General features: G+C 38.7%; 1 protein-coding gene across 1 annotated transcript; it reads left to right on the top strand.

The window, feature by feature from the left end:
• Nucleotides 1–1576: 1576 nt before the first annotated feature.
• On the top strand, nucleotides 1577–23376 carry TNFRSF11B (TNF receptor superfamily member 11b). Its single transcript, XM_026703592.2, has 5 exons — nucleotides 1577–1811; nucleotides 10559–10928; nucleotides 16365–16562; nucleotides 18821–19045; nucleotides 20749–23376. The coding sequence occupies exons 1-5, from the start codon at nucleotides 1782–1784 to the stop codon at nucleotides 21135–21137; spliced, it is 1212 nt and encodes a 403-aa protein (XP_026559377.1). The 5' UTR covers nucleotides 1577–1781; the 3' UTR covers nucleotides 21138–23376.
• Nucleotides 23377–24000: the final 624 nt, after the last annotated feature.

Genomic DNA, 24000 nt, shown 5'->3' with positions numbered 1-24000 from the left:
ATCAGCAGACATAGAACTGGTTCTATGTCTGCTGCTCTTCAGAGCTACCGGTTCTACAGAGGTGGACAGAACCGGTAGGAACCCACCCCTGGAATGGGGATTGTGTAGTAACCTTCCCCCAGGAGTAGGGTGGGAATGGGGATTTTACAGTTTCCTTCCCCTGCCACACCCACCAAGCCACGCCCAAAGAACTGGTAGTAAAAAAAATTGAATCCCACCACTGTCCAGGACAAAGCCATTATGCCATAATAGGAATTGCCCAACACCCTTTCAGAACACAAGCCTCTTCATTACATCATCTCAGAGTGTCCAAACTTCAACCAAACCTGGGACTCAGACAACCTACAAAGTTAGCTATGACCCCTACAACAGATGTTTCTTGCACAGGAGTTCAAGTTCAAGTGCAAAGCCCTAGAGAAGGTATAAATGCCACTGTCTCCTAACTCCATATGGTCAGCTGCCCAGAACTACCAATGTGCTTCTGCTTCACCATTAAAACATCTTTCCAATCAACCTCCATATATTCAGTGTCTTTTTCCCCGCTTGGAACTGAACCTGATGGCTATTTATCCCAACAATATGTATGTGCTGACCCACATGAAGAAAAGAAAACTAATAATAACGAAGTTGCAAAACTATAAAAAGGAGTTTGCTGGGACTTGTAATGGACTTGCCCTATAGTTACCGGCTAATAAGTTCTCTTCTCAGTAGCCCTTCTTCAGTTCAAATGAAACACTCAGGAGAAATTACTTACTAACCTTTTTTTTCCCTCACACATCTTAGGCAATTATATCTTTGTTTGGAGGGCTGCAATGTGCTCTTTAAAGTGCTTCCATCCTGCTTTTTGTTCTGATTTTTAGGGAGAATTCTTTCCCAAAGAAATACATCATCGCAAACAAAATAAATCCTCTGGCACCCCTTTCCTTAAGAGGGGGAAACGAGAGTAGTCTCTTTTGTAAGTTACACTATGTTACACTAGCCTCTTTTATAGATTGCACTATATTGGCTTTAAAAACAACAACACTGTGGCTTAAGTGGTTTTTTTTTTTAAGACAAAAAATTTAAAGGTTCCAGTGATTTTTGCAAACTGGCATAAAAATCACAGGTGATTTTTGCAAACTGGCATAAAAATCACAGGTGATTTTTGCAAACTGGCATAAAAAAACCGCTTTGAATTAAATGGCAAACGTTTATGGTCCTCTCATCTGATGGGGAAATAAAACATACAAAGAGTTCCCATTCTTGCTCTCTCTCCCTTCATGCACATCGACGAGTCCAAAGCAGGAACTTAAAAAAGGACAATTTCAGGGAGTTATTTTTAAAACGACCGTTCCTATAACAGCCGGGACGATGTGAATAACTCAGTCTTTGTTGTCCTGAAGGTGAGACTTCCTTGGACTCCCCCTTTTTGTTCAGAAAAAAAAAAAGAGGGGGCAGCAGTTTCACAACGGAGGTGGTGGCTGGCAGACAGTAATTAGTTAACCCATCCTTCTGCCTGAATCCTTCTCCTCCTCCTCCTCCCTTTCTGCCCTCCCAGAACCTGTGGTTAAGAAGTTGCATGAAATCATCAACAGGTTCCTTTAAAAAAAAATTGAAGGAAATTGATCATGGGGAGGGAAGAAGGGAGGATTTTAAGCTGAGCCACGTTTTCCTGCTGCATGGGGCCACAGAAATATATATAAACGAGGCTTAAATGTGCCGAGGTCCTGTTTGCAAGCTGCTACTCCCTGGCTATCTGCTTGCCTTTCCAGCTTCTTAAGAGTTGTAACGCTGCCTGTACAATGACCAAACTTCTGTATTGCACACTGCTGGTAAGTCTTTGCCTCAAGGCTGACAGTTGCTTTGGAAAGCACAAAGTAATGAGGTTATTATTCTCTCTGTTTCTTTAAAGCTGTGTTTGCCTTTTAAGTCTTTAGTAGGATTTTGGGCTGTTGGAGCAAATTTGGGGGCAAGTTCCCTTGATTGTCTGTGTAGTTGTAAATTATGGGACAGCAAGCAAAAATCTATGGGATGGAACCGGATAGAGCATAGGGGTGCTTAATTTTAAATGGGTCTGTAGGAATGTAAGAGGGTGCTGAATACAGAGTCAGACCATTGAGCAATCTTACCCAGCATTATCTACCATGTTGGGGGAATATTCTCCAAAATCTCAAACTGAGAACTATCATTATATTGAGAGATGCCAAGCATAGAACCTGGATCTTTCTCCTTCTACTGCTTCCTCTAAGTAAATAACGACAAATCTTTGGGCATTTTCATATCTAGCTGTGTATACAAAACGACACTGAAGAGAATGGAAAACTTCCAAAGATACTTTAGAAGCAGTAAACGATTATATGCACCATTAAGTGCTGCATGTTCTTCAATTTCTTAAGCTGCTCTGTTATGGAATTACAATGGGGATCATCTACCGAATTTATATCCCACCCTGGGAGAATCAATATCTATAAATGTAATTTATCACAGAATCAGCCCATAGCAAGAACAGCAATGGCCTGGTGTTATTTTGAAAGCTATATATTCAATATATTTCATTTTGGGGAAAGAAGGCTGTTTGATAAAATAACTGTGAATGCTTCCTTTATTTCCTGCCAACTTTGTTTCATGTGTACAACTGGTGAATTAATAATATCTTTCACTGAGTAGGAAGCTTTTCAGACAATAAAAGTCCTTGAGCTCTGATTTTTATATAGATTAGGTTTTGGTTTTTAAATGGAATTCCATCCAATAAGAAATGTCTTGCTCAAGCCTCATTTCCCCAGTGGTTATAAAGAAAAACTTTGCAGTTGTTTTGTGTTACTCTCTGCCCCACAAGAACATAAGTATGAGATATGGGGAAAAAACGGTCCAATTGGATCACATGCATTGAAATAGCAATAGTACTTAGACTTATATACTCCTTCACAGTACTTTACAGCCCTCTCTTGCCCCCAACAATCTGGGTCCTCATTTTACCACCTCAGAAGGATGGAAGGCTGAGTCAACCGTGAGCCTGGTGAGATTTGAACTGCCAAACTGCAGGCAGCCGGCAGGCAGCAGAAGTAGCCTGCAGTACTACATTCTAACCACTGCACCATCAGAGCTCAAATCCATATTAACATCATACAGATCTGAAGAGCATTTCTCAAATTGACCAAAAAATACAAAATTACTATACACCAAATATAAGCATTAAATATGATGGGGATATTTCAGCCTAGATTAAAATATGTCTACATTCCATGAGCTTTAAGGATAGTCTAAAGCATCTATGAGCTTAATTTTTAAAAGATTTAATTTTGGCTGAATCAAGGAAATAGAGGCTCCTCTGATTGACTACTGCAGGTAGTTCTTGAGTTACAACCACAATTGAGCCCAAATGTTTATGTTGCTAAGTAAAACATTTGTTAAGTAAGTTTTGCCCCATTTTACGACATTTCTCACCGCAGTTGTTAAGTGAATGATTGCAGTTTTTCAGTGAGCAACACGTTTTTAACTGAATCTGGCTTCCGCATTGACTTTGGCACGTTGACTTCCCCTTGGAGATTGGGAAGAACAGGAAAACACCCTTTTGCTATGGCCATGCCAAGAAATCTGCAGGTGCCACACCTGCCCAGGTAAACCTTTATTAGGTATTAGCATCACGCTGAGTCCCAAAAGTGATGGCATGACATGACGGCAACCAATTGCCAAGCATCTAAATTTTGATTGTGCGACCATGGAGATACTTCAATGGACTTAAGTGTGAAAAAAATGATCCTAACACATTTTTCAGTGCTGTTGTAACTTTGAACGGTCACTAAATGAACTGTTGTGTGTTGAGGACTACCTTTTGCATAGCATCCTGGCAATCTTAAACAGTTGTAGTAGATTTCTCTAGTTTTGTTTCATTGCCTTTATGAAGTCTAAGCACAAGTAAGGTTTCACAGGATAGAAGGCATCCATCCCCTTCGGTGTCTCATCAGATTTTAATTAAGTCAGCCAAGTGCTGCCACCTGCTGAAGATACTGAGGAATAGGAAGTGATGATTAAAGCTACTGTATGTTGCTTCTTACATCTAATGGGATTCCGTTCCAGTTTAATAGAGGATGGCTTAAATGTTTTATCTCATGTTTCTGGTAAACGCTCCTTTCCATTGAGCTGAAGTTGATAACTTCACAGTCATGTTAGTTTGGATCTTCAAAAAAGAATCAAACAAATCCCTCTGTTGATGCAATTTAGGATTATATTGGCCAAAAAAGCTAATGCAATCTTAAATTGTATTAACAGAGGGATACAATCAAGATCAAGGGAAGTACTAATACCACTCTATAAAGCCTTAGTAAGACCACACCTAAAGTACTGCATCCAGTTTTGGTCACCACACTATTAAAAAGAGGTTGAGACTCTAGAAAATGTGCAGAGAAGAGCAACCAGGATGATTAGGGGACTGGAGACTAAAACATATGAAGAACTGTTTCAGGAACTGGGCATGGCTAGTCTAGTGAAGAGAAGGACCAGGGGAGACATGTTAGCAATCTTCCAATATTTGAGGGGCTGCTACAGAGAGGAAGGGGTCAAGCTATTTTACAAGGCACCCAAAGGTCAGACATGGAACAATGGATGGAAACTGATCAAGGAGAGATTCATCTAGAAATAAGGATAAACTTTATGACAGTGAGAACAATCTACCAATGGAACAGCTTGCCTTCAGAAGTTGTGGAAGCTTCATCACTGAAGGCTTTCAAGAGGAGATTGGACTTGCCATTTGTCAGAAATGGTATAGGGTCTCCTGCTTGAGTGGGGGGGGGGGTTGGACTAGATGACCTACAAGGTCCCTTCCAACTCTGTTATTCTGTTGAATCTCTGTGTCAATTTCTTGGCATCAGTGTGGATGCATTTATGATTACAATGTTTCTTACACTTCAAGTGCCTTCAGCACTTGTACTTCTGAATGGTTCCTTATCCAAACACTAATAAGATTTGATCCTGCTTAGTTTTTTTTAGATGAACAATGCCAGGCAATGCAATCCAAACATTTGCAGGGTAGTGATTGAGGATTTTGACTGGGGAGGTCCAGGTTTAAGTTGTTTAGCTCTGGAAACTTACTAGATGACCTTGAACAATCACCCTCTCTCAGGCTATCCAACTTGATAGGATTATTGTCATGGGAAAAAAATGGAAGTGTTGTGTATGCTGCTTTGATTTCCTGGAGAATTCTGGGAGTTGAAGTCCACAAGTCTTAAAGTTACCAAGTTTGGAGACCTCTGTCCTGGAGGAAAGTTAAGCTACAGGTCAAATAAATAAATAAAATCCACCAGATAGAGATTTTAATATCTGAGGTTTCTCTATACAGTCTTGTGTAGTGGACCTTTGACTTCAGTAGTTAAAAAACTAATGCAGAAACATATTGATACAGAACGCAATAGAAAAGAAGTAGCATTGAAATGAATTCTGTCCTAAGTAAGGATTCTGTTCAGCCAAAAATCTTTCAGATTGATGATCGAAGTGGAGATAACAGAGATTAAACAGACACCCTCTACAGACATAAAATTGCTACATGCTCATCCATCGAGTCTAATTTCTATATGTTTCCCCAGAAGTATCAAGTATAAAATATTAACAACTATCCTACCCTAAGTCTCACATATATAGGTCAACAAATCCGGGGCAAACCCCCACATGAAATGTTTGAATCCACGGCTCAAAGTTGATAGAGCAGGACATATTTGAATCCATGGCTCAAGGTGAAGAGATCTAATATTTGCAGCAAAGTTCAGAGGGAGGAAGTATTCTCACAGTTCTTTGCATTTTTATTGAGTTACATACGAAGCTACAACTATTGGTGGCACTAAATTGAGTTAGTAGCTAATTCTTGGATGCTGTAGATTTCACACAGATACCTTGGTGTATCTAGGTAGTAAAAGATGATGTTGTTTCAAGAGCAATGTAGGCCAGGCTTTCATAAATACAGTTTAACATTTGAGTAAATTAGGAAAAGTCTTCCCATAAGCTTCTGTCCTGATGCTTCTTGGATTGAATATCTTTGGCTCCTTGGAGCAACAGCGTATTTCAAAAGAGATTACTACTCCCAATAGTGCTGTCCAGTAATCTGTCTCTTCTCTCCACCTCCTGCATTCATCTGGGAGATGGTGATTCCCTCAAAGATTGATGGGTATATATAGTGTATGTTTCACAGACTGTCATGGGGTGTAGAGGCAGGGTGATAAAGGGGACACTTTTGGTAAGATCTCTAATCTAGATCTGCTTTCTTCAGGATTGATCTTCCCAGGTTGTTTATTCTCAGGAAGCTCCTCTTGTCCAATGTAGCAAGACAGCTTCCTTTTTCCGGGTTGTAGGAAAAAGGTCTATCACCGTAGCAAGTTCTGTCCTCAACAAATGAATGTTCACTATTCTGCATCAAAGTTCGTATAAATAGACACCTGTCTATTGCCATGAGGGAAGAGGGCAGTATAACACGCAGAAGGCCACTGAGGGATATGTACCTATGATGGATCATGATGGCCAACTGCTCTACAATCTAGCTCTCTGCAGCATCTCAGGTCAATAGCTGAACCATGTCTGTTTCATCCTCTGTCATCTTCCCTACCTCCTTGCTACTTTATAGAATGGAAATGGCTGGACCCTCTTATCCCATGGAACTTTCCTTACAAACTGGTCTTGAACTGAAATAGTTTCGTTTACTTTATTGTCATTGCACCTCATACAAATAAATCAAACACCATCTTCAGTGCACATCATGACCATGAAAATAAACACAAACACACACCCTTCACACTCCACACATTGAATTGAAAACCCCCGACACTGCACCAACACTGCACTATACAGTAGAATTCAACAGAGCTACTGCCCTGGGAGAGAAGCTGTTTTTCAACCTATTTGTCCTTGTTTTTATTATTTTGTACCATCTGCCAGATGGTAATAGTTAAAAAAAAAGGGTGCCCAGGATGAGATGGAACTTTGATAATGTTTTGAACTTTCTTAAGGCAGTGGGAGCTATAAAGCTATAAATTGTCTTTCAAACAGAGTGATGAGGTCATTAAACAGATGACTGCTCACCTAATTCCAGATTTCTGAGCTTTTCTTGAGGATGATCATGAGTACAGCTGTTATGTACAAGGCTGTTTTCAAGATATTGTAATGAAGAAACTATCAAAATAGAGAGAATCACATTTCTATAATATAAATATTGACGCAGTGAAATCGATTACTGCAAGGTTAACAAATGAGCCAAGGAACTGGGGTCCAGCAATTGTTCCTCCAAAGTAGAGAAGTAAATAGGGAATCTGAACAGCCTGGTGTTTATACATATGACATAAAAAATGGCTAATATTGAGGATTCAGGTTTGTTTGTTTCCATCCACAGCCTTTTCCTTTTTTCCTTTTGTATGTGTTAAGATTGGAAACTTGAGAAACAACGCCTACTTTTAAAAAATTGCTTTATCCACTCAAAAGCTTTTTCAAAACTGTATCAGGGCTTAAATGATTCTTCTTCCCATAATATTTAATAGCTCACCATCATGATTTGGTGGTCTTCGTTTGGCTTTAAGAGCGTTGAAAAGAGAAGAAACAAGAACAGATTAATTGTTTATTAGTTATTGGCTGTGATAGCTGAACTGGATCTCTATCACCAGGACAGTTATCTCTCTGAATATTAGGCAAAAAAAAAAAAAATAGTGGTTTGGGGATAATAACGTTTATGTCCTGCTGGTGGATTCCCATTTGTTGGCTACAGCCGGAAGTAGAATGAGAACCAAACTGGATTTTTGCCTGGAGGCAATTACAATGTTCTTACATAATGTAGAAAAGTGAATGCCAGAATTTACAGAATTTGCCTTGGCACTTGCCCAGCCCTTGGCAGCTGTCATCAAAGAAAAACTAGGTTTCAGGATGAGAATGCTTTATCTGTTTTAGTAAATTCAAGCGTTCTTCTGCGGTCTGTGTGAAAAACCCAAAACCGAAGCATATAATCAATGTTGAAAAAAACTAGTTTTTTATTTTTTTTTTAAATCACAAGGTTGTGATTGAAAGAGAGAGAAAAAAAGATACTTGAAGGAATATGGGCTGTGTTACTCATTGCCATCCAATCTGTATTTATTTCACAAGGGTGGAGCAGTGACATTGGCTTTCATTTGAAGATCGGGGGGAAAACTTGCGAAAGTTCAGAATTCAATTAATAGAATATAATTTTCCAAAACCCCTTCTGGCGAGCTCCTAAAAGGATAGAAGTCAAGTCTCCTTTGAACCAAACTGTCATCCATGTTATTTTGATGACAACGGTACAGATGTAATTGCCCTTAGCTTTATTATTTGAATACTAGGGCCTGCTTTTAACAAAATGAAATTCAAAGTAGAAAAAAGTAAGGTTTTACACTTAGGCAAGAAAAAAAACCAAATGTACAGGTGCAGACTAGTTGAAATTTGACTCAACAGCAGTTAAGTGTGCGAAGAATCTCAATCACAGTCCTAGATGGACAATCACTGAAATATGTGCCAGCACTCTGTGGCAGCAGCCAAGAGAGTCAATGCAATCCTAGGCTGCTTTAACAGAGGGACAGAATTGAGATCATGAAAAGGGATACTATAGAATGCCTTGGTAAGACCACACATGGAATATTGTGTCCAGTTTTGGCGATCACAATATAAAAAAGATATTGAAACTCTGGAAATAGTGCAGAGAAGAGCAACAAAGATGATTGTAGGTGGGGTGCTGAAGGTTATAACGTATGAAGAACAGTTGCAGGAATTGGGTAGTCTAGTGAAAAGAAGAAACGGGGGGTAGGAGTGGTATGCTACTGGTTCTGCCTGGTTCCATAGAACTGGTGGCGAAACCGATTCTGTGTTTGCTGCTGTTTGGCCCACCTGCCTGCCCGGGCCCTTACCTGTCCTTTATTTCCTGCTTTTTCAACCTCAGCTGCTTTGCGCAGCATTGCTGCATTTGAAAAAGCAGGGAAAAGAGGTTTTTCAAATGCTGTGCACCTGCGTGCAGCACTTTTCAGCTGTCTGGGCAGCACAGCAGATGTCTTTTTTTATATGTGCATGCAGCACGCGTCAGGCGCCCATCCGCATGAAGTGGCATGCGTGCACAAAACATAGTCACTGAACCGGTAGTAACACCGGTTGAATCCCACCCCTGATGAGTGGTGACATAATAGCAGTGTTCTAATATTTGAGAGGCTGCCACTAAGAAGAGGGAGTCAACCTGTTTCCACCAGAAGGCAAGACAACAAGCAATGGATAAAAACTGAACAAAGAGAGAAACAACCTAGAACGAAGGAGAAATTATATTAAGAACAGGGGTGGGATTCCACCAGTTTGCACCTATTCGCTAGAACCGGTTGTTAACATTCTAAGCAGTTTGGAGAACCGTTTGTTAGAATAAATTACTTGCCTAATCCTGTAAGGAAGGCAGGAAGGAAACATTCTGGTGTTGCTTACAGAAACTGCCTCTCCATTAACCCTTATTACATTCTTGGCAGGACTAGACTTCCTGTCTCAGGAACTTCCCTGGAGTTTTTTTCCCCTCCTTTACTGGTTCTTTGCTTGTGTGGAGTGACCATTCAAAGTTACAATGGCACTGAAAAAAGTGAGTTATGACCATTTTTCACACTTACGACTGTTGCAACATCCCCATAGTCATGAGAGGCCAGGCGAGGAGATGCGTGCCTCGATGTGAGTGATATTGAGTTGGCCAGACCCAGCCAATAACATGACCACCAAGCCATGTCCACCCAGTCACATGACCACCTAAGCCACCCCCACAGAACCGGTTGTTAAAAAATTTGAATCCCACCCCGATGAAGAACAATTAACAGGTGGAAAAACTTGCTTTCAGAAGTTGTGAGTGCTCCAACACTGGAGGCTTTTAAGCAAAGAATGGACAACCATTTGTCTAAAATATATAGGGTCTCCTGCTTGAGCAGGGCTTGGATTAGAAGACCTCCAAGTTCCCTTCCAACTCTTCTGTTTTGTATTCTATTCTGAGAGATATTTTTTTTCAGTTAATTAGTTATATCATTATTCCCTGGTTGTTCTCATGACCCAAGTACTAACTAGGACTAGGTCCACTAAACTTCTTAATCCAGAGAAGGTTTTCTAAAAAAGAAATAATTCTTTGTACGTACAATACTGGAGTGTTATTAAAAGTTTGAAAGATAACATCTGTAGTTTTTAATTAGATATTTTATGGCAAAATTTCAGGCTAACTAATACAGTGGAAGGTTACCGTATGTGACAATTGGTTGAAGTTGACAGGCAGAGATGATAACATTCATCATAATGGTCTGTGACAAATACCGGAGATGTTACATAGTAGTAAATATTTTCTAGTAACTTGCCACTTGTGAAACCCCAGTTTCTGTGCGATAGATCTTGATCTAGCATCGTTGAATTTATTATTTTTAACCTAGTATGATGTCAGTTCCAAAATACAGTTTATAATTTAATTCAATGTGTTAATCTAGCCATATCACAATTGTAAAGGAGGACTTTGTACTTGATACATCAATGTATTGCAAATAAATAAATAAATATAAATAAATAAATTTTAAAAAATGCTTTAATTTTATTTTATTAGTTATTGGACATCTCGGTCAAGTGGACAGTCCAGCAATCTCTTCCTCCAAAGTATCTCCATTATGATCCTATCACCTCCCGTCAGCTGATGTGTGACCAATGTCCTCCAGGAACCTATGTCAAACAGCACTGTACAGCCTCAGCAAAGACAGAGTGTGCTCATTGTCCAGATCAATCTTATGCAGATGAATGGAACAATAACGAACGATGTCACTACTGCAATGTGATATGCAAGGAACTGCAATATGAAAAGATCAAATGTACCAGCACCGGAAACCGTGTGTGTGAGTGTGTAGAAGGACGGTACCTCAACATTGAATTCTGTTTGAGGCACACAGCATGTCCTCCCGGATTTGGCGTTGTTCAAAAAGGTAGGTATGTTCTTCTTTTCAAGAGATGATTTGAAGATTGCTCAACCATCAAAAGCTGTTTCAGGGTCACTTCGGGTGAGTAAAAAAAAAAAATCTCTTCCGGGCAATTAGATGGAAAAGTTACTGCTCTCAGCCAGCCATGTGTTATGATAAAAGAGTAAAGCCTGGTTTAATCCTATCCTAAAGATAAAAACAAAACAAAAACATAGACTGATCTAACTGAGGCAAAAATTATTGAAAAGACAGTATGCTAGAATGGCTAGCAATTGGAGTGAAGGTCACGCAAAGCGAATAACCACACAGGATGAACACATATATTAACTGCATTTGATTTTATTATATTTTAAACACAGTACAATTATTCTGTTTCTATTAATCGAAGAATAGCATAGTACAAAGAATAAGCAAATAGGATGGCAGCCATGACAGAAATCTTTTGGAAATCCAACTAGGAGCCTAAAAATTATCCAAGTAATGCCACAAGATTTAGCATGTCTAGCAACATGGGGATGTTATTTGGTTAGGTAAGGAAATGTCTGCAAGAAAACAATCAAGCTCAGAGAGCACCAAGGACCCAACCTTTTATTAATATTGGTACAGGTAGGAATAAATGAACCAGAATGATTAGGAAACTGGAGACTAAAAAAGAAATTGGGCTTGGCTAGTCTAGTGAAGAGAAGGACCAGGGGAGACATGATAGCAGTCTTCCAATATTTGAGGGGCTGCCACAGAGAGGAAGGGGTCAAGCTATTTTCCAAGGCACCCAAAAGTCAGACAAGGAATAAGGGACGAAAGCTGATCAAGGAGAGATTCAACTTAAAAATAAGGAAAAAAATTTCTGACAGTGAGAACAATGGAGCAGCTCACCTTTGGAAGCTATGGGAGCTTTATCACTGGAGGCTTCCAAGAAGAGATTGGACTGCCATTTTTCAGAAATTGTATAGGGTCCCCTGCTTGGATGGGGGTTGGACTAGATGACCTACAAGATCCCTTCCAACTCTGTTAATCTGTATCTGAAATAACTTAAAGGCATCTGAGGCAGGAGATACGATCAGATGAAAGCAATGTTGTGAGAACAACATCAAAAAGAAGTTTCTAGGACATACTTAAGTAGCGGTTAGATGTAAGTAAGAAAAAGCTCTTACTAAGCTTACTGTTTTTGCCATCTGCTTGGAACTGTAAAAACAAACATCCACCCAGCTTTGAACACTTCCTATCATGAACATGAACATGATGGGTAGTGTATTTCTTGTGAGAACTTGCAGGAACCATCTCCTCAGACTGTTACCAAAAGAATGTTGCTGGCAGCTGAACAAAATATTCTTCTTGTGTGATAATGACTAATCTAACAGTGGTTGCAAATTGCATTCCACTGAGTAACATGATGGAGTGCCCTCTTTCATGGGAAAATTATTTGAGATGCAATCTTTATGGGTGATAACTAATAACATATTTTCATTGGGAAGAATGCTATTCCAGGGCCTTGGCAAACAGTGCTAATTGATATAGCATTAGGAGAATAATTAAAACAGTATTAGGGCACCAGTGAAAGTCATCATACCTGAATGGGCATAATTGCATCACAAATGATCCTTGTAGGAGGAAAAACAACAACCTCAAAGCTATAAGTAGTTCTCTTGAAAGAAAAATTGGCAGTATCCTGAATTTCAAAGTCAGAATTAAGACCATATTTAACGCATTTTGAAAGGGATGTTGATGGGGAAGGAAAAATGTAATCTGTCACTGAATTGACACATTTCCAAATTCAGACTGAAGTTTAGCGTGAATATGGTCTGCATTTAAAACACCCTGTACAAATTGTTGTCCAGAGCTAATAAACATCTTACAATAGCTCATCCTGTACTACTTCTCTCATTTATTGTAGTTGTTCTCCTGTGTTTATTGAACAGACTTTTCATTTAAAGTGTGATGCATCTCCTAACACTGACGGAAACAAATAGAGTAGCTAGTACATAAAGAGTATTTCCTATACTGACAAAGATGTAAGCATTATTAGAATTCAAATTTGACATGCAAAAAACAAACCCAACTTATGTTTCAAATAGAGTATTTTGTTTAAGGTATAGAACATAGAAAAATCCAGATATGCTTACATGAAAGTGTTATACTTTCCATATAACATATTGGTTTGTATTGCATTTTAAATCATGGTTATTTATCCTCTCCTATTTTTTTAATTATAATTGAAAACTGCTGATCAGCAATAGCTTCCATGTATTCATTATTGCTGTATCTGCCTCAAGAAATCATTTTAGCAAGTTATATTTATGAACATAATATGATAGTTTTAAATAGCCTCATTCATATATAACTGGCAAGTTTTGGAAAGCAACCAAGTTTTGGACATACTAAGTAAACATGTATCTTCAAGTGAATCTTGACTCTTGGCTGTTTGGACAAATCTATGCTATTTTCATGGCAACATTTTTGGAAATAGCTTTTTGGAAATCCTCTAGGAGTGAAGAGAGTGACTGGCCCAAAGTCACCTAGCTGGCCTTGTATTTAAAGCAGTACTAGAATTTATGGTCTCCCAGTTTCTAGTAGTATACATAGAGGAAGAGTGAGAAGAAAGAAGCACCTTAAGATATTGGCCTCATTTTCAGAGTGCTGAGGCAAAATGGGGAGAAGGTTGTGAAAAATATTCTTTCTTTGAAGCTAATCTACATAACTTCTTGCAAGTTTTATGCCTCCTAATCCATTTGACCCTTTCCAGTCTGGACCCATATTTTAATGAAAAGTGCTTCCATATGTGGAGAGCCAGGATAGTAATTCTGATCCCACATGGAGGCCATTGTAGTTATCCTGGTGAAAAGTGAATATGTTGCAGTGTTGGAGCATCAAATGAAAGATAGAATGGGTTTGCCTAGATCAGGGCTGTCACACCCCAAGCCCACGGGCCAGATGTGTCATACGCTGGCCACGTCCACATCTGGTTTAGCAAAGGGAGGAAAAGTTTGACACCCCTGGCCTGGATAGAAGATCACAGGATGAAGAAAAGACCACAGTATTGGGGGCATTTTTGATTTAGCTGACCAAGCAAAAGTTCTTCTTTAAAGGGAGGTTTCAGCTATTACTTTAAATCTGTAAAGAATCAGCCTGCCCCATAAAAGGCCCCAGGGATTCCACAAAATTAAACCATCTCCAGTTTTTAGTTTTGTGGGTGAGGACTAAACTTTGTCTCAATCTATGCTTCACAGGACCTAAAAAGCCTAAACAAGATTGGAAGATATAGCATGTGTGACACCTGCAACAATATGTTGCCACAGAATCTGTTTCTTACCTAATAATGTTTATGTCGATAATATTTCCCACTGCAAGTTCCATCTGAGCATAGTGACTATAACAGCCTTTGTTCCCAACTCCAAATTTAATTTACTTTTGCAAATATTTTAATTTAAAAGAGCACACAAAAAACAATTGCTCTGAAAAACAACCTGATTATCCTGGGAGGAAAAAACCCAGTATATAGTATCTGACATGTTAGTTTGCAATATCTTTTATTTTATCTTGGAAAATTTCATAGTTATCTAGTCACCTGAAAGTAGAATCAATATATTAACTTTACAGAGCTACCTTAACAAATTATGACTTGCCTTTAAAAGTCTGTGGAAATTAGCGTTTCGAAGTAGGTTAAGTTACCTAATTCTATCCTTTGGTCAAAGATAAGAATGCAAATAATTATACATCATTCTTAGCAAGGATATTTTTGTATAAAAAAACAACATATATGTATACAAGTTAGTTTGGAAAAAAATAACCATTTTCTTTGGTTTATTGCACAAATGGAAATTTGCTCAGAACAAGCTTAAATCTATCTAATCAAGTTGGAAGCCCCAAAGCCATCTATGAAAGAGTGACCATGAATTATAAAACACCAGCTGGTTAATAAACTCTCCTTTTTCTGGTTCCAAATTGTGTAAGAGATTAGGGTTATTAAGCATCCACAGGCTATAATGTAGGGTTGACTTGCTCCATGAAACTCATGCAGGAATAGTTTTAAAAGCCAGATTCAAGGAGAATAATATTTGTTGTCTGCTGAATGATACCATAGAATTGATTTCAGTGTCCAGAATGAAAAGGGGAGAATTCATTAACATTGTTTAGGGACTGTTTTATCAATGGTGTAATCGGTGGGGACAAAAGCACCAGTTTCTTCATCAGCCCTTTCGATAGCTGCTATTCTCTTTGTATTTGACCACAGGAATAGGCAATAACAATCTGCCATTTTGAATTTCCCACAGTTCCATCAACTTTCTGACATAAAGCGGTAGAATAGTAAAATAACAGTCTCTTTTTTTGCATATTACTTCCTATCAGTACTCTGGAAACACATTATGGTTCAGCAGGCATTCTGGCTCATTTAGAGAATTGCTGAATATAGATAATTAGGAAATGTCAAGCTAGAGATCCATGCTAGTTCATTGTCTCAAGCCAGTCAGCGATGCTCCTGCTAATTTTATTCTTGGGGGGCGGGGGAGGGGGGAATCCGCTGATCAACTACAGTTTTGGAATTTAGGAATTAGGTGGGCTATCTAGTAACCATTCAGCATCATCTGAATTTCTTCTTCTTCCTTCCCTCCTCCCACTCCCTCCTCTTCCTACTTCCTCTTTTCCAAAAGTTATTCATGAGAATATATGGCAATATATGGCACCTGTCTCCCAGTTTTTAAAGAAGCCATGCTTTTTCCCAGGATCATGTGGAAGCTGTATAAGACAGTTGGGAAATCATGGGAAAAGACACAGTTGCTTTAATTAGTTGCACTTTTGATTTTATATAAGCTGCTATATTCCACAGTAGCTTTTCTTAATCATTGTTGAAGTGCCTAATGTTTATGATAGATGAAATAGATGTAGATAGATAGATAGATAGATAGATAGATAGATAGATAGATAGATAGATAGATAGATAGATATAGGTAGATTGGTAGATGGATGGATGGTAGATGGATGGATGGTAGATGGATGGATGGTAGGAAGATAGATAGATGTAGTTTCTGGTTGAGTCAGACTAGTTTTATATGAATCCTTCATCTGGCTGAATGTTTCATTTAAAAGCTATGTAGGTGAAAAATACTGTTCTTCCTATAATAGGATTTCTTTGTTTCTCATTTAACATGGACAAAATACAAATAATATCTTCTGTCACCTTTTGAAGTGAAATAGCTCCTTTCTTTGGGGGTTTTCTGAATTATTATTTTTTTTTTTACAAAACCAAAAGATCAGAGTGAGATTTAAAACATTAATCTCCCAAAATATGCTGGGCAGCAGTCTTTCCTCTTTCAAAGAAAATCAGATTGTTTTTCATTTCTGTCCTTGGCGTTGTTGCCATTGTTGAATGGGAAATTCTTGAAGTGCCATAAACAAAGTGATTGATAAATGGTTTTAAAAATAAATCATCTCTTTCCTCTTCTGCAGGTACCCCTGAAAGCGACACTGTTTGCGAGAGATGTCCAGAAGGATATTTCTCTAAAGAAACATCATCCAAAGCTGCTTGTAAAATGCACACTAACTGCAGCGCCCTGAGTCTCAGATTGGTGCAGAAGGGAGACTCCACACATGACAATGTGTGCCAGGGAGCAGACAATGATGAACTGGATCAGCAATGTGGAATCGGTGTGTATATAATACCCCGAAACAAAATACAGGTAGTCCTCGAGTTACGACCGCAATGGAGCCCAAAATTTATGTTGCTAAGTAAAATATTTGCTATAAGTGAGCTTGCCCTCTTTTATGACTTTCCTTGCCACTGTTGTAGTGGTGGTATTCACATCTTTTAACCACCGGTTCTGTGGGCGTGGCTTGGTGGGCATGACTTGGTGGGCATGGCAGGGGAAGGATACTGCAAAATCCCCATTCCTTCCCCACCCCACAAACCTACTTTCCAGCTCTGTTCTCCTGTGCAGAGCAACAAAAGAAGACCTAGCCAATCAGCTGGGACTTGGGAGGCAGAGAATAGATGGGGACAGGGCCAGACAGAGGTGGTATTTACCAGTTCTCTCTACACAAAATTTCTACTACTAGTTCTCCAGAACCTGTCAGAAGTGGCTGAGTACCACCTCTGCATGGTTGTTAACAGATTCGTTGCATTGGTTAAGTTAGTAACATGGTTGTTAAATGAATCTGGCTTTCCCAGTGATTTTTCTTGTCATAAGGTCACAAAAGCTGATCACATGACCCTCAGGACACCACAAGCGTCATAAATATGAACCGGCTGCCAAACATCTGAATTTTGATCATGTGACCATGGGGCATGCTGCAACGGTCGTAAGTGTGAAAAATAGTCACCGTTGTAACTTTGAGCAGTCACCAAATGAACTGTTGTAAGTTGAGGACTGCCTGTAATGGAAATTCCTCATGAGTTTACAGCTGATGTGCAATTAGAATTACAGTGAGAATTTATTTAGTCTTGATTTTATAGATTATACCTACCGGACTAATATGCAGATGGGAAAGTTATTTGCCTAATGGAAGGATTCTCCTATGGAAGAGATAGAATGGATTTATTCCTTATTGTCTGAGAGGACAGAAGCAAAATCAATGGGTTGAATCTATATGAAAATACTTTCAGACTAAATATCAGGAGGAACTTTTTGACTGTATAAGGAATAAGGAAGGAATAGAATGTTGTATGAACTAGGCAAATATGGGTAGTCCTTGACTCATTGAGTGACCATTCAAAGTTACAACATCATTGAAAATGGGCAGTCATGACTATTTTTCACACTTACAACCGTTGCAGTGTCCCAATGAACATGGGATCAAAATCCAGATGCTTGTCAATTGGTTCGAATTTACGACGGTTGCAGTGTCCTGAATCGTGGGTTCACCTTTTGCAATCTTATGACAAAAGTAAAGTCAATGAGAAAGCCAGATCTCACCATGTTACTAACTCAACAACTGCAGCGATTCATTTAACATTGTGACAAGAAAGGCTGTAAAATGAGGCAAAATTCATTTCACAACTGTCTCACGTAGCAACAGAAATTTGGGGCTATCCTTTGGTTGAAGTTTCAGACCAGAATCTGGAATGTCATCTATCAAAGATATTCCAGTGGATCCTGCTTTCAATGGGTGATTGAACTAAATGACCTCTTCCAAATTTAGGATTCTATGAAACAAGTAACTATGAAATTGATACGGATCACAAACACATCTTTTCAATTCAAAATAGCGTTGGCATTTTCTCCATTCTGTTGGCCTCATTGTCTTTGTCTTTAAAAGTATCATTGTGTAAGAACGGGCAATACTCTCTGGCTTGTTTGCAGCCTGGAATGACACCTTCTCTTTGTTGGGGTGATCTGTGAATCTCCTGCTGAGCAGACGTAAAGCCCCACTTCCTCCAGGGAAGCAACACAGTGCATGCAGCTTCTCTGTTTGAAGTGAGTGCCATCCCTGCTTCAAAAGGATAATTTATGCACTTTGCCCTCCAAAGGAAACATTCTGTTAACATTTGCAAAGTGTGAAGTTCAAAATAAATCCCATTCTTTTTCAGTAGGGTCCAATCCCTGTTGGTCTTCATAGGATTACAGCTTTAGAAAAGTATAGTACTGTACTTTCTCACATCAGTTTTTGACAGTCACCCCAAATAACAATAGCACTTAGACTTATATATCACTTCACAGAGCTTCACAACCTCTCTAAGCGGTTTACAGAGTCAGGATATTGCTCCCAACAATTTTGGGTCCTCATTTTACCAACCTTGGAAGGATCAAAGGCTGAGTCAACCTTCAGCCTGGTGAGATTCGAAATGCCAAATTGCAGTCGGCCGGCAGTCAGCATAAGTAGCCTATAGTACTGCACTCTAACCACTGTGCTGCTGTGGCTCAAAGGTTAATGTCCCAATTTTAAAGTCAGTATCTGTATGGTTTTAGATGTCACCTTGTGTGAAGAAGCATTCTTCAGGTCCATCGTGCCCAGAAAACTATCTTCCACCTGGCTGAATACCCTCATGGATAGTCTGCCTGGCGAGAAGATCAATCTTGAAAACAGAGAAAGAATTAAACAGAAGAGTAGCCTGCAAGATCAGACCTTTCAGCTACTGAAGTTATGGAAAGAGCAAAATAAGGACCACAGTACAGTCAAGAATATTGTCCAAGGTACGTACTAAAGAAAAGCAAGGGATTATGTTTACCCACTGGGTCAGTTTATGTAAGATATTTGTTCCTGAGTATAGGTTAAATCCCCACAGCAGTCAAGACAATCAGTTGAAGGTGGCCATTGTGATTTTCACCTCAGTAATCAAAGCAGCTTCTAAGTGCATAAGCCATGTGGACACATATTGTATCTTTTAGTTAGGCACTGGAGAACTGCGTGTATGCAAGTAGGAGACCAAGGGCAAAGCAACAGATAATTGGGAAGTTTCCCCCTTTCTCTTTTCTTCTTTGTTTTTCGTGCTGAGTAGGTTGAGGGGATTTTCTCTGGCTGCAGTATCTATAGCAGCCTGGAGCAAAATAAGAACTGCCATTCCTTATCTTTAGCATTTGAAGTCAGTGGATGTGATTACAATCACCTTAAAACTGCTTTGAAGGTTGGGGTTTTCAAATAAAAGCCCTTTTTTATTTGAAATCAGCTTTCTGTGGCCTTTCCACTTACTCCTAAGCATTAAATAAAGATGACGTGGCCACATCTTCCTCCCTGTCATTTCTCCATGAAATTGCTTTCATCTCTCATCCTTAGGACAGGCTAAAGTTATCATTAGGCTTGTTGGCATTAAAACAGAGTTTCCTCCCTTACTGGGATATCATCCAAAGCAACCTCAAGTTGGGTAAAAGCAGTTCGGTTGTGATCAGGAGGAAAGGCATTAAAAAGGCAAAATCATGACAAAGGGGAGAGAAAATTTTCTATAGGTATAGATTTCTAGAGCCAGTTTGGTTAGTACAGGGGTCCCCATATTTGGCAACTTTAAGACTTGTGGACTTCAACTCCCAGAATTCTCTAGCCAGGTATGCTGGGCTGGAGAATTCTGGGAGTTGAAGTCCACTGGTCTCAAAGTTGCCAAGTTTTGAGACCTCTGGGTTAGTGATTAAAGCATTTCATTTCATTTTGTACCCAGCCATTTTGTGAAATGGTTAAAGGCATAAGCTAAAAACCAGGAGCCTGTGAGATCTAGTCCATCTGAGGCGCAAAGCCAGCTGGGCCAGTCACTCTCTCTTAGCCCTTGGAAGCAGGAAATGGCAAACCACTTCTGCAATCTTGCCAAGACAACTGCAAGGAGTTCTTCAGGCAGTTACCAAGAGTCAACAATGACTTGAAAACACACACACACACATTATTTTCTGACAACTTAATTTCACTTTAGCAGTGAGGAAAAGCCACTGTGTCTTTTTTAGTGTTTTCAAGTTAATCTTGACTTTTGACGACTATATAGACAAGTCTATAACAGGGTTTCTTTAGTAATATTTTTGGGAAGTGATTTGTCATTTTCTTCTTCCTTGAGAAGAAGCTGAGAGAGAGAGGAATTGGTACAGCCAACTGGTTTTGTGCCTGGCAGGACTAGAACTCCCAGGGTCCTGGCTTCTAGCCTAGGCCTTTAACCATTTCACAAAATGGCTGGGTACAAAATGAAAACTCTTTTAGAGAAATCTGGGATTATGCTATCTGTATGAAATCTAATTGACCCAGATGCCATTGTGTCCATAAACTCAGATTTCATTGGTTTTAATTTGTAGGGTAGTTTTCAAGAAAGTATTGACAAAAAGAAGGGCTTTAAGCCTATCAGCAAAGGAGATAGGTTCAATCATATTTTTGTGACTTTAATGAAGAGAGATCTAAACAAGTTTAATTCTTTCTTTCTTTTTAGGAATCAGTCTTTGTGAAAACAGTGTTTTAAAGCACATTGACCACCTCAACATCACCCTTGAGCATCTCAATATCCTGATGGAAAATTTGCCAGGGAAAAATGTGGGCAGAGAAGAAACGGAACAGATTTTTAGGATGTGCAAATCCACAGAGCCAATTCTGAAGCTCTTGAATTTGTGGAGGATAAAAAATAAAGACCAAGACACCATCAAGAGCTTGATGTTTGGACTGAAGCATCTGAAATCATACCGTTTCCCCAAAACAACCATTCAAGGTTTTCGGAAAGTGGTGAAATTCCTCCACAGCCTCACAATGCATAAATTGTACCAGAACCTTTTCTTAGAAATGGTGGGAAACCAAGTCCATTTGGTAAAAATGAGACGTGGGTAGTTTTAAGTTCTCTGATCTTTCATTTGCCACTTGCTGCTAGCAATAATTAAATGGGGGAGGGGAATGTTTTCCTATAAGATAATGCTTATTTATATTTATATGACTGACTGGGATAGCTTAGACTATCTTAGAACTTTTGTTGTTGTTTTGTAATATTAAAATGCTTACCTGGACTCCGACTCCATCCAAGAATTCCAGTGAATTCCATGGACATAGAGAGAAATAATAGCAAAAAAAAAAAAGGCACCCCAATTTGCTATTTATATTAATTTGAAATCTAAATTGTGGCATGTATTTATTAACTTCATTGGTAACTATTGGAGATTAAGTGCTGAAGCAGATGACCACTTGTTATAGAATCATAGAACTGGAAGATACCTTAGAGGTCGTCTAGTCCAACCCCCTGCCCAAGGCAGGAGTCCTTATACCATCCCGGACAAACAATTTCATTGTTTAAACATTTATGTTCCACTGTGTATTAATGGCCCTAAAACTTTATTTCCCAGCCCTTCCGAGTCTTTAGTGTGGTGTCATTGAAACATTCAATATCAAAATCAATAATTTTTCTCCTCAATTTCAGGCCAAGAAAAATAATGCTCGCCATGCATTCGGATGTGCTTTATGCATCTTAAATGCAAAATCCTTCCTCCCCTTATCCCTACTTATATGACATCATGGTGTTATCTTAGTGGCTTTTGTTGTCCTTGGCTATGGATTATAAGAGGGGTGAGTCTTGGCTAGAAAAAAAATACTAGGCTCCCACAAATGCAAATCCACCATAGAGGAAAAGCATAGTTCCATTTGCATAAAGAGGCCAGTAGCGATTCATCTTCTACTATCAGAATATTATTTCTCAAACCTATCAGCCTTAATGATGCATGGAAGGGCTGAAAAATTCTAGGAGTTGGAGTCCATGCAATTTAAAGTCGACAAGTTCTAGTGTTTTTCAAACATGGCAACCTTAAGATGTATGGACTTCAACTCCCATAATTCCCCAGCCCACCCATACATCTTAAAGCTCACAAGTTTGAGAAACACCATTCTACTCATTTCTCCACTATGTTTCAAGCTACTCCTTATTTACATCTCTGTCATGGAGCACATACCAGACTCCAAAATAAGTACTCATTTCACGCACAAAAACAAAAATACCTCCCCCCCCCTTTTTTTTTTTGCTTCCCATAACTATATAGAAATGATTGCTATAGTTTCAATTCAATAGGTCCAAAATATCTAAATTCTGTCTTAGTGGTTAGTTCCATATTTCTCCATTTTTGCTACTGTGGTTTTTAGATGGCAGAAATTGAAGTTCCCAATATTCCAAGCCTGCAGGTGTCAAATTGGCCAAGCTAAATTGGTCTATTTTTCAGTGTTCCTACCAGTTCAGTCCCAAATCTTCTGCCACATTCATTTCTCTTCAATGAACTTGAGTTACTATAGTGAAACAAAATGTTTTTGCTACTTTCTCCCACCCAGGGGAAATCTTTTTTTGTGTGTAAAAAAATTAAGTAACATATCCTTTCTTTCTCCCTCCAAGCCCCTGAATCATTCATCTTTCTTTTCTTTTACGAAAAGCAGAAATTCTACCATCTAAAGCCATTCCTGCCCCCCTAATTCAAGTGGCATTGATTTGGATCCATACATGATAGGCTTGAAGCTTGCTCTAAACCAGTGGTTACAATAATTGTTTCTTGCAAGAAAAAAAAGGCGTAGTTGTTTTGTTTCCTTTTGCAATTTAATCTTGAATGTACGAAGGAATCTTAAATTTGAATTATAAATTGGTTGCAGAACTTCAGTGATGTTGTCAGAACAACCAGGCAGTCTAATCTTTTGCATTGTCTGTTGGCTGGCTTCTAAGGTTGATAAAACTTCCAAGTCGAAAGCTTTTCATATGTTTTCACCCTCCAATTTACAGAGGGGAAATGAATAGAATGTGTACTGTTTATTTTCAAGCTAAAAGGGATGGGGAGATATTTATATGTTATGTTTTGTAGTAAACCTTTCTGTCATTCTTCCTTTGTGAATTTTTAAAGATTATTTCTTAGGTGGTGTCTGTATAGAATGTGATATCTTTTAGAAATAATTTCCAGGAAAAGAAAAGAAAAAAGAAACATGTTGCAAGTAGATCATTAAGAAGCTGTACATTTTGTTTTAGAACATGAATGTACCCTATTTAAAAGATGAGTTTTCAAGATGGATTTTTGATCTTGTTTTATAAAGCTATTTTTTTCATTTAAAATATGTGGCTCTTCGATTCTTTTGTCTCACAGTCCCTACAAACTCTGTTCTGGCTACTTCAGAAGTCAAGAGGTAGAGAAACCATCATATTACATGGGCATGATCTCTACACCGTGGTGGCTGAATATGATTTTAGTTCTTCCCACAGCCAAATATTGACGACAATCAGGATTTCCAGCCATCTGGAGAAGTTTAATCTGTTTCAGCAGAATATGGTGTCCAACTCCCTTTAACCTTTTTGCCTTATAAAAATCCCTCCAGTTTTAAAAATTGATAATGATTTTATAGATATAAAACAATGTTCCTCAAGTTAGACAACTTTCAGATAGATATACTTCAGGTATTTTTAGCAATATTTAATGTTGGGTGAGGAATTCCATAAAGTGACATTCATATATTTAGGATATACCCTGGTTGGAAAACATTGGTCTAAAAATATGAAGATATAGTGTTAGATTGTACTGACTTTACTCATGTACCATGCTAATCCATGGTTAACTGACTCATGGTTGACTTAATACAAGTTTGGATTCATACAACATTAACTTTACTGAATGTGTTTGTATGATGCATTCTGCTAAAGATTAGCTACCATATTTTAATGTACTGCTGTATAAATTTAGCC

The sequence above is a fragment of the Pseudonaja textilis genome, chromosome 3, assembly GCF_049901715.1.
Source record: "Pseudonaja textilis isolate UNSWEBS1 chromosome 3, rPseTex1.2, whole genome shotgun sequence".
In the NCBI taxonomy this organism is placed as follows: Eukaryota; Metazoa; Chordata; class Lepidosauria; order Squamata; family Elapidae; genus Pseudonaja; species Pseudonaja textilis.
This window is presented reverse-complemented; position numbering and strand designations above follow the sequence as displayed.

Excerpts from the sequence above, each read along its gene's own strand:
- TNFRSF11B (XM_026703592.2), top strand. The coding sequence starts at position 1,782 with ATGACCAAACTTCTGTATTGCACACTGCTG. Across the intron at positions 16,563-18,820 it reads GGATCAGCAATGTGGAATCG|ATGTCACCTTGTGTGAAGAA; the intron begins GTGTGTATATAA and ends GTATGGTTTTAG. Across the intron at positions 19,046-20,748 it reads AGTCAAGAATATTGTCCAAG|GAATCAGTCTTTGTGAAAAC; the intron begins GTACGTACTAAA and ends CTTTCTTTTTAG.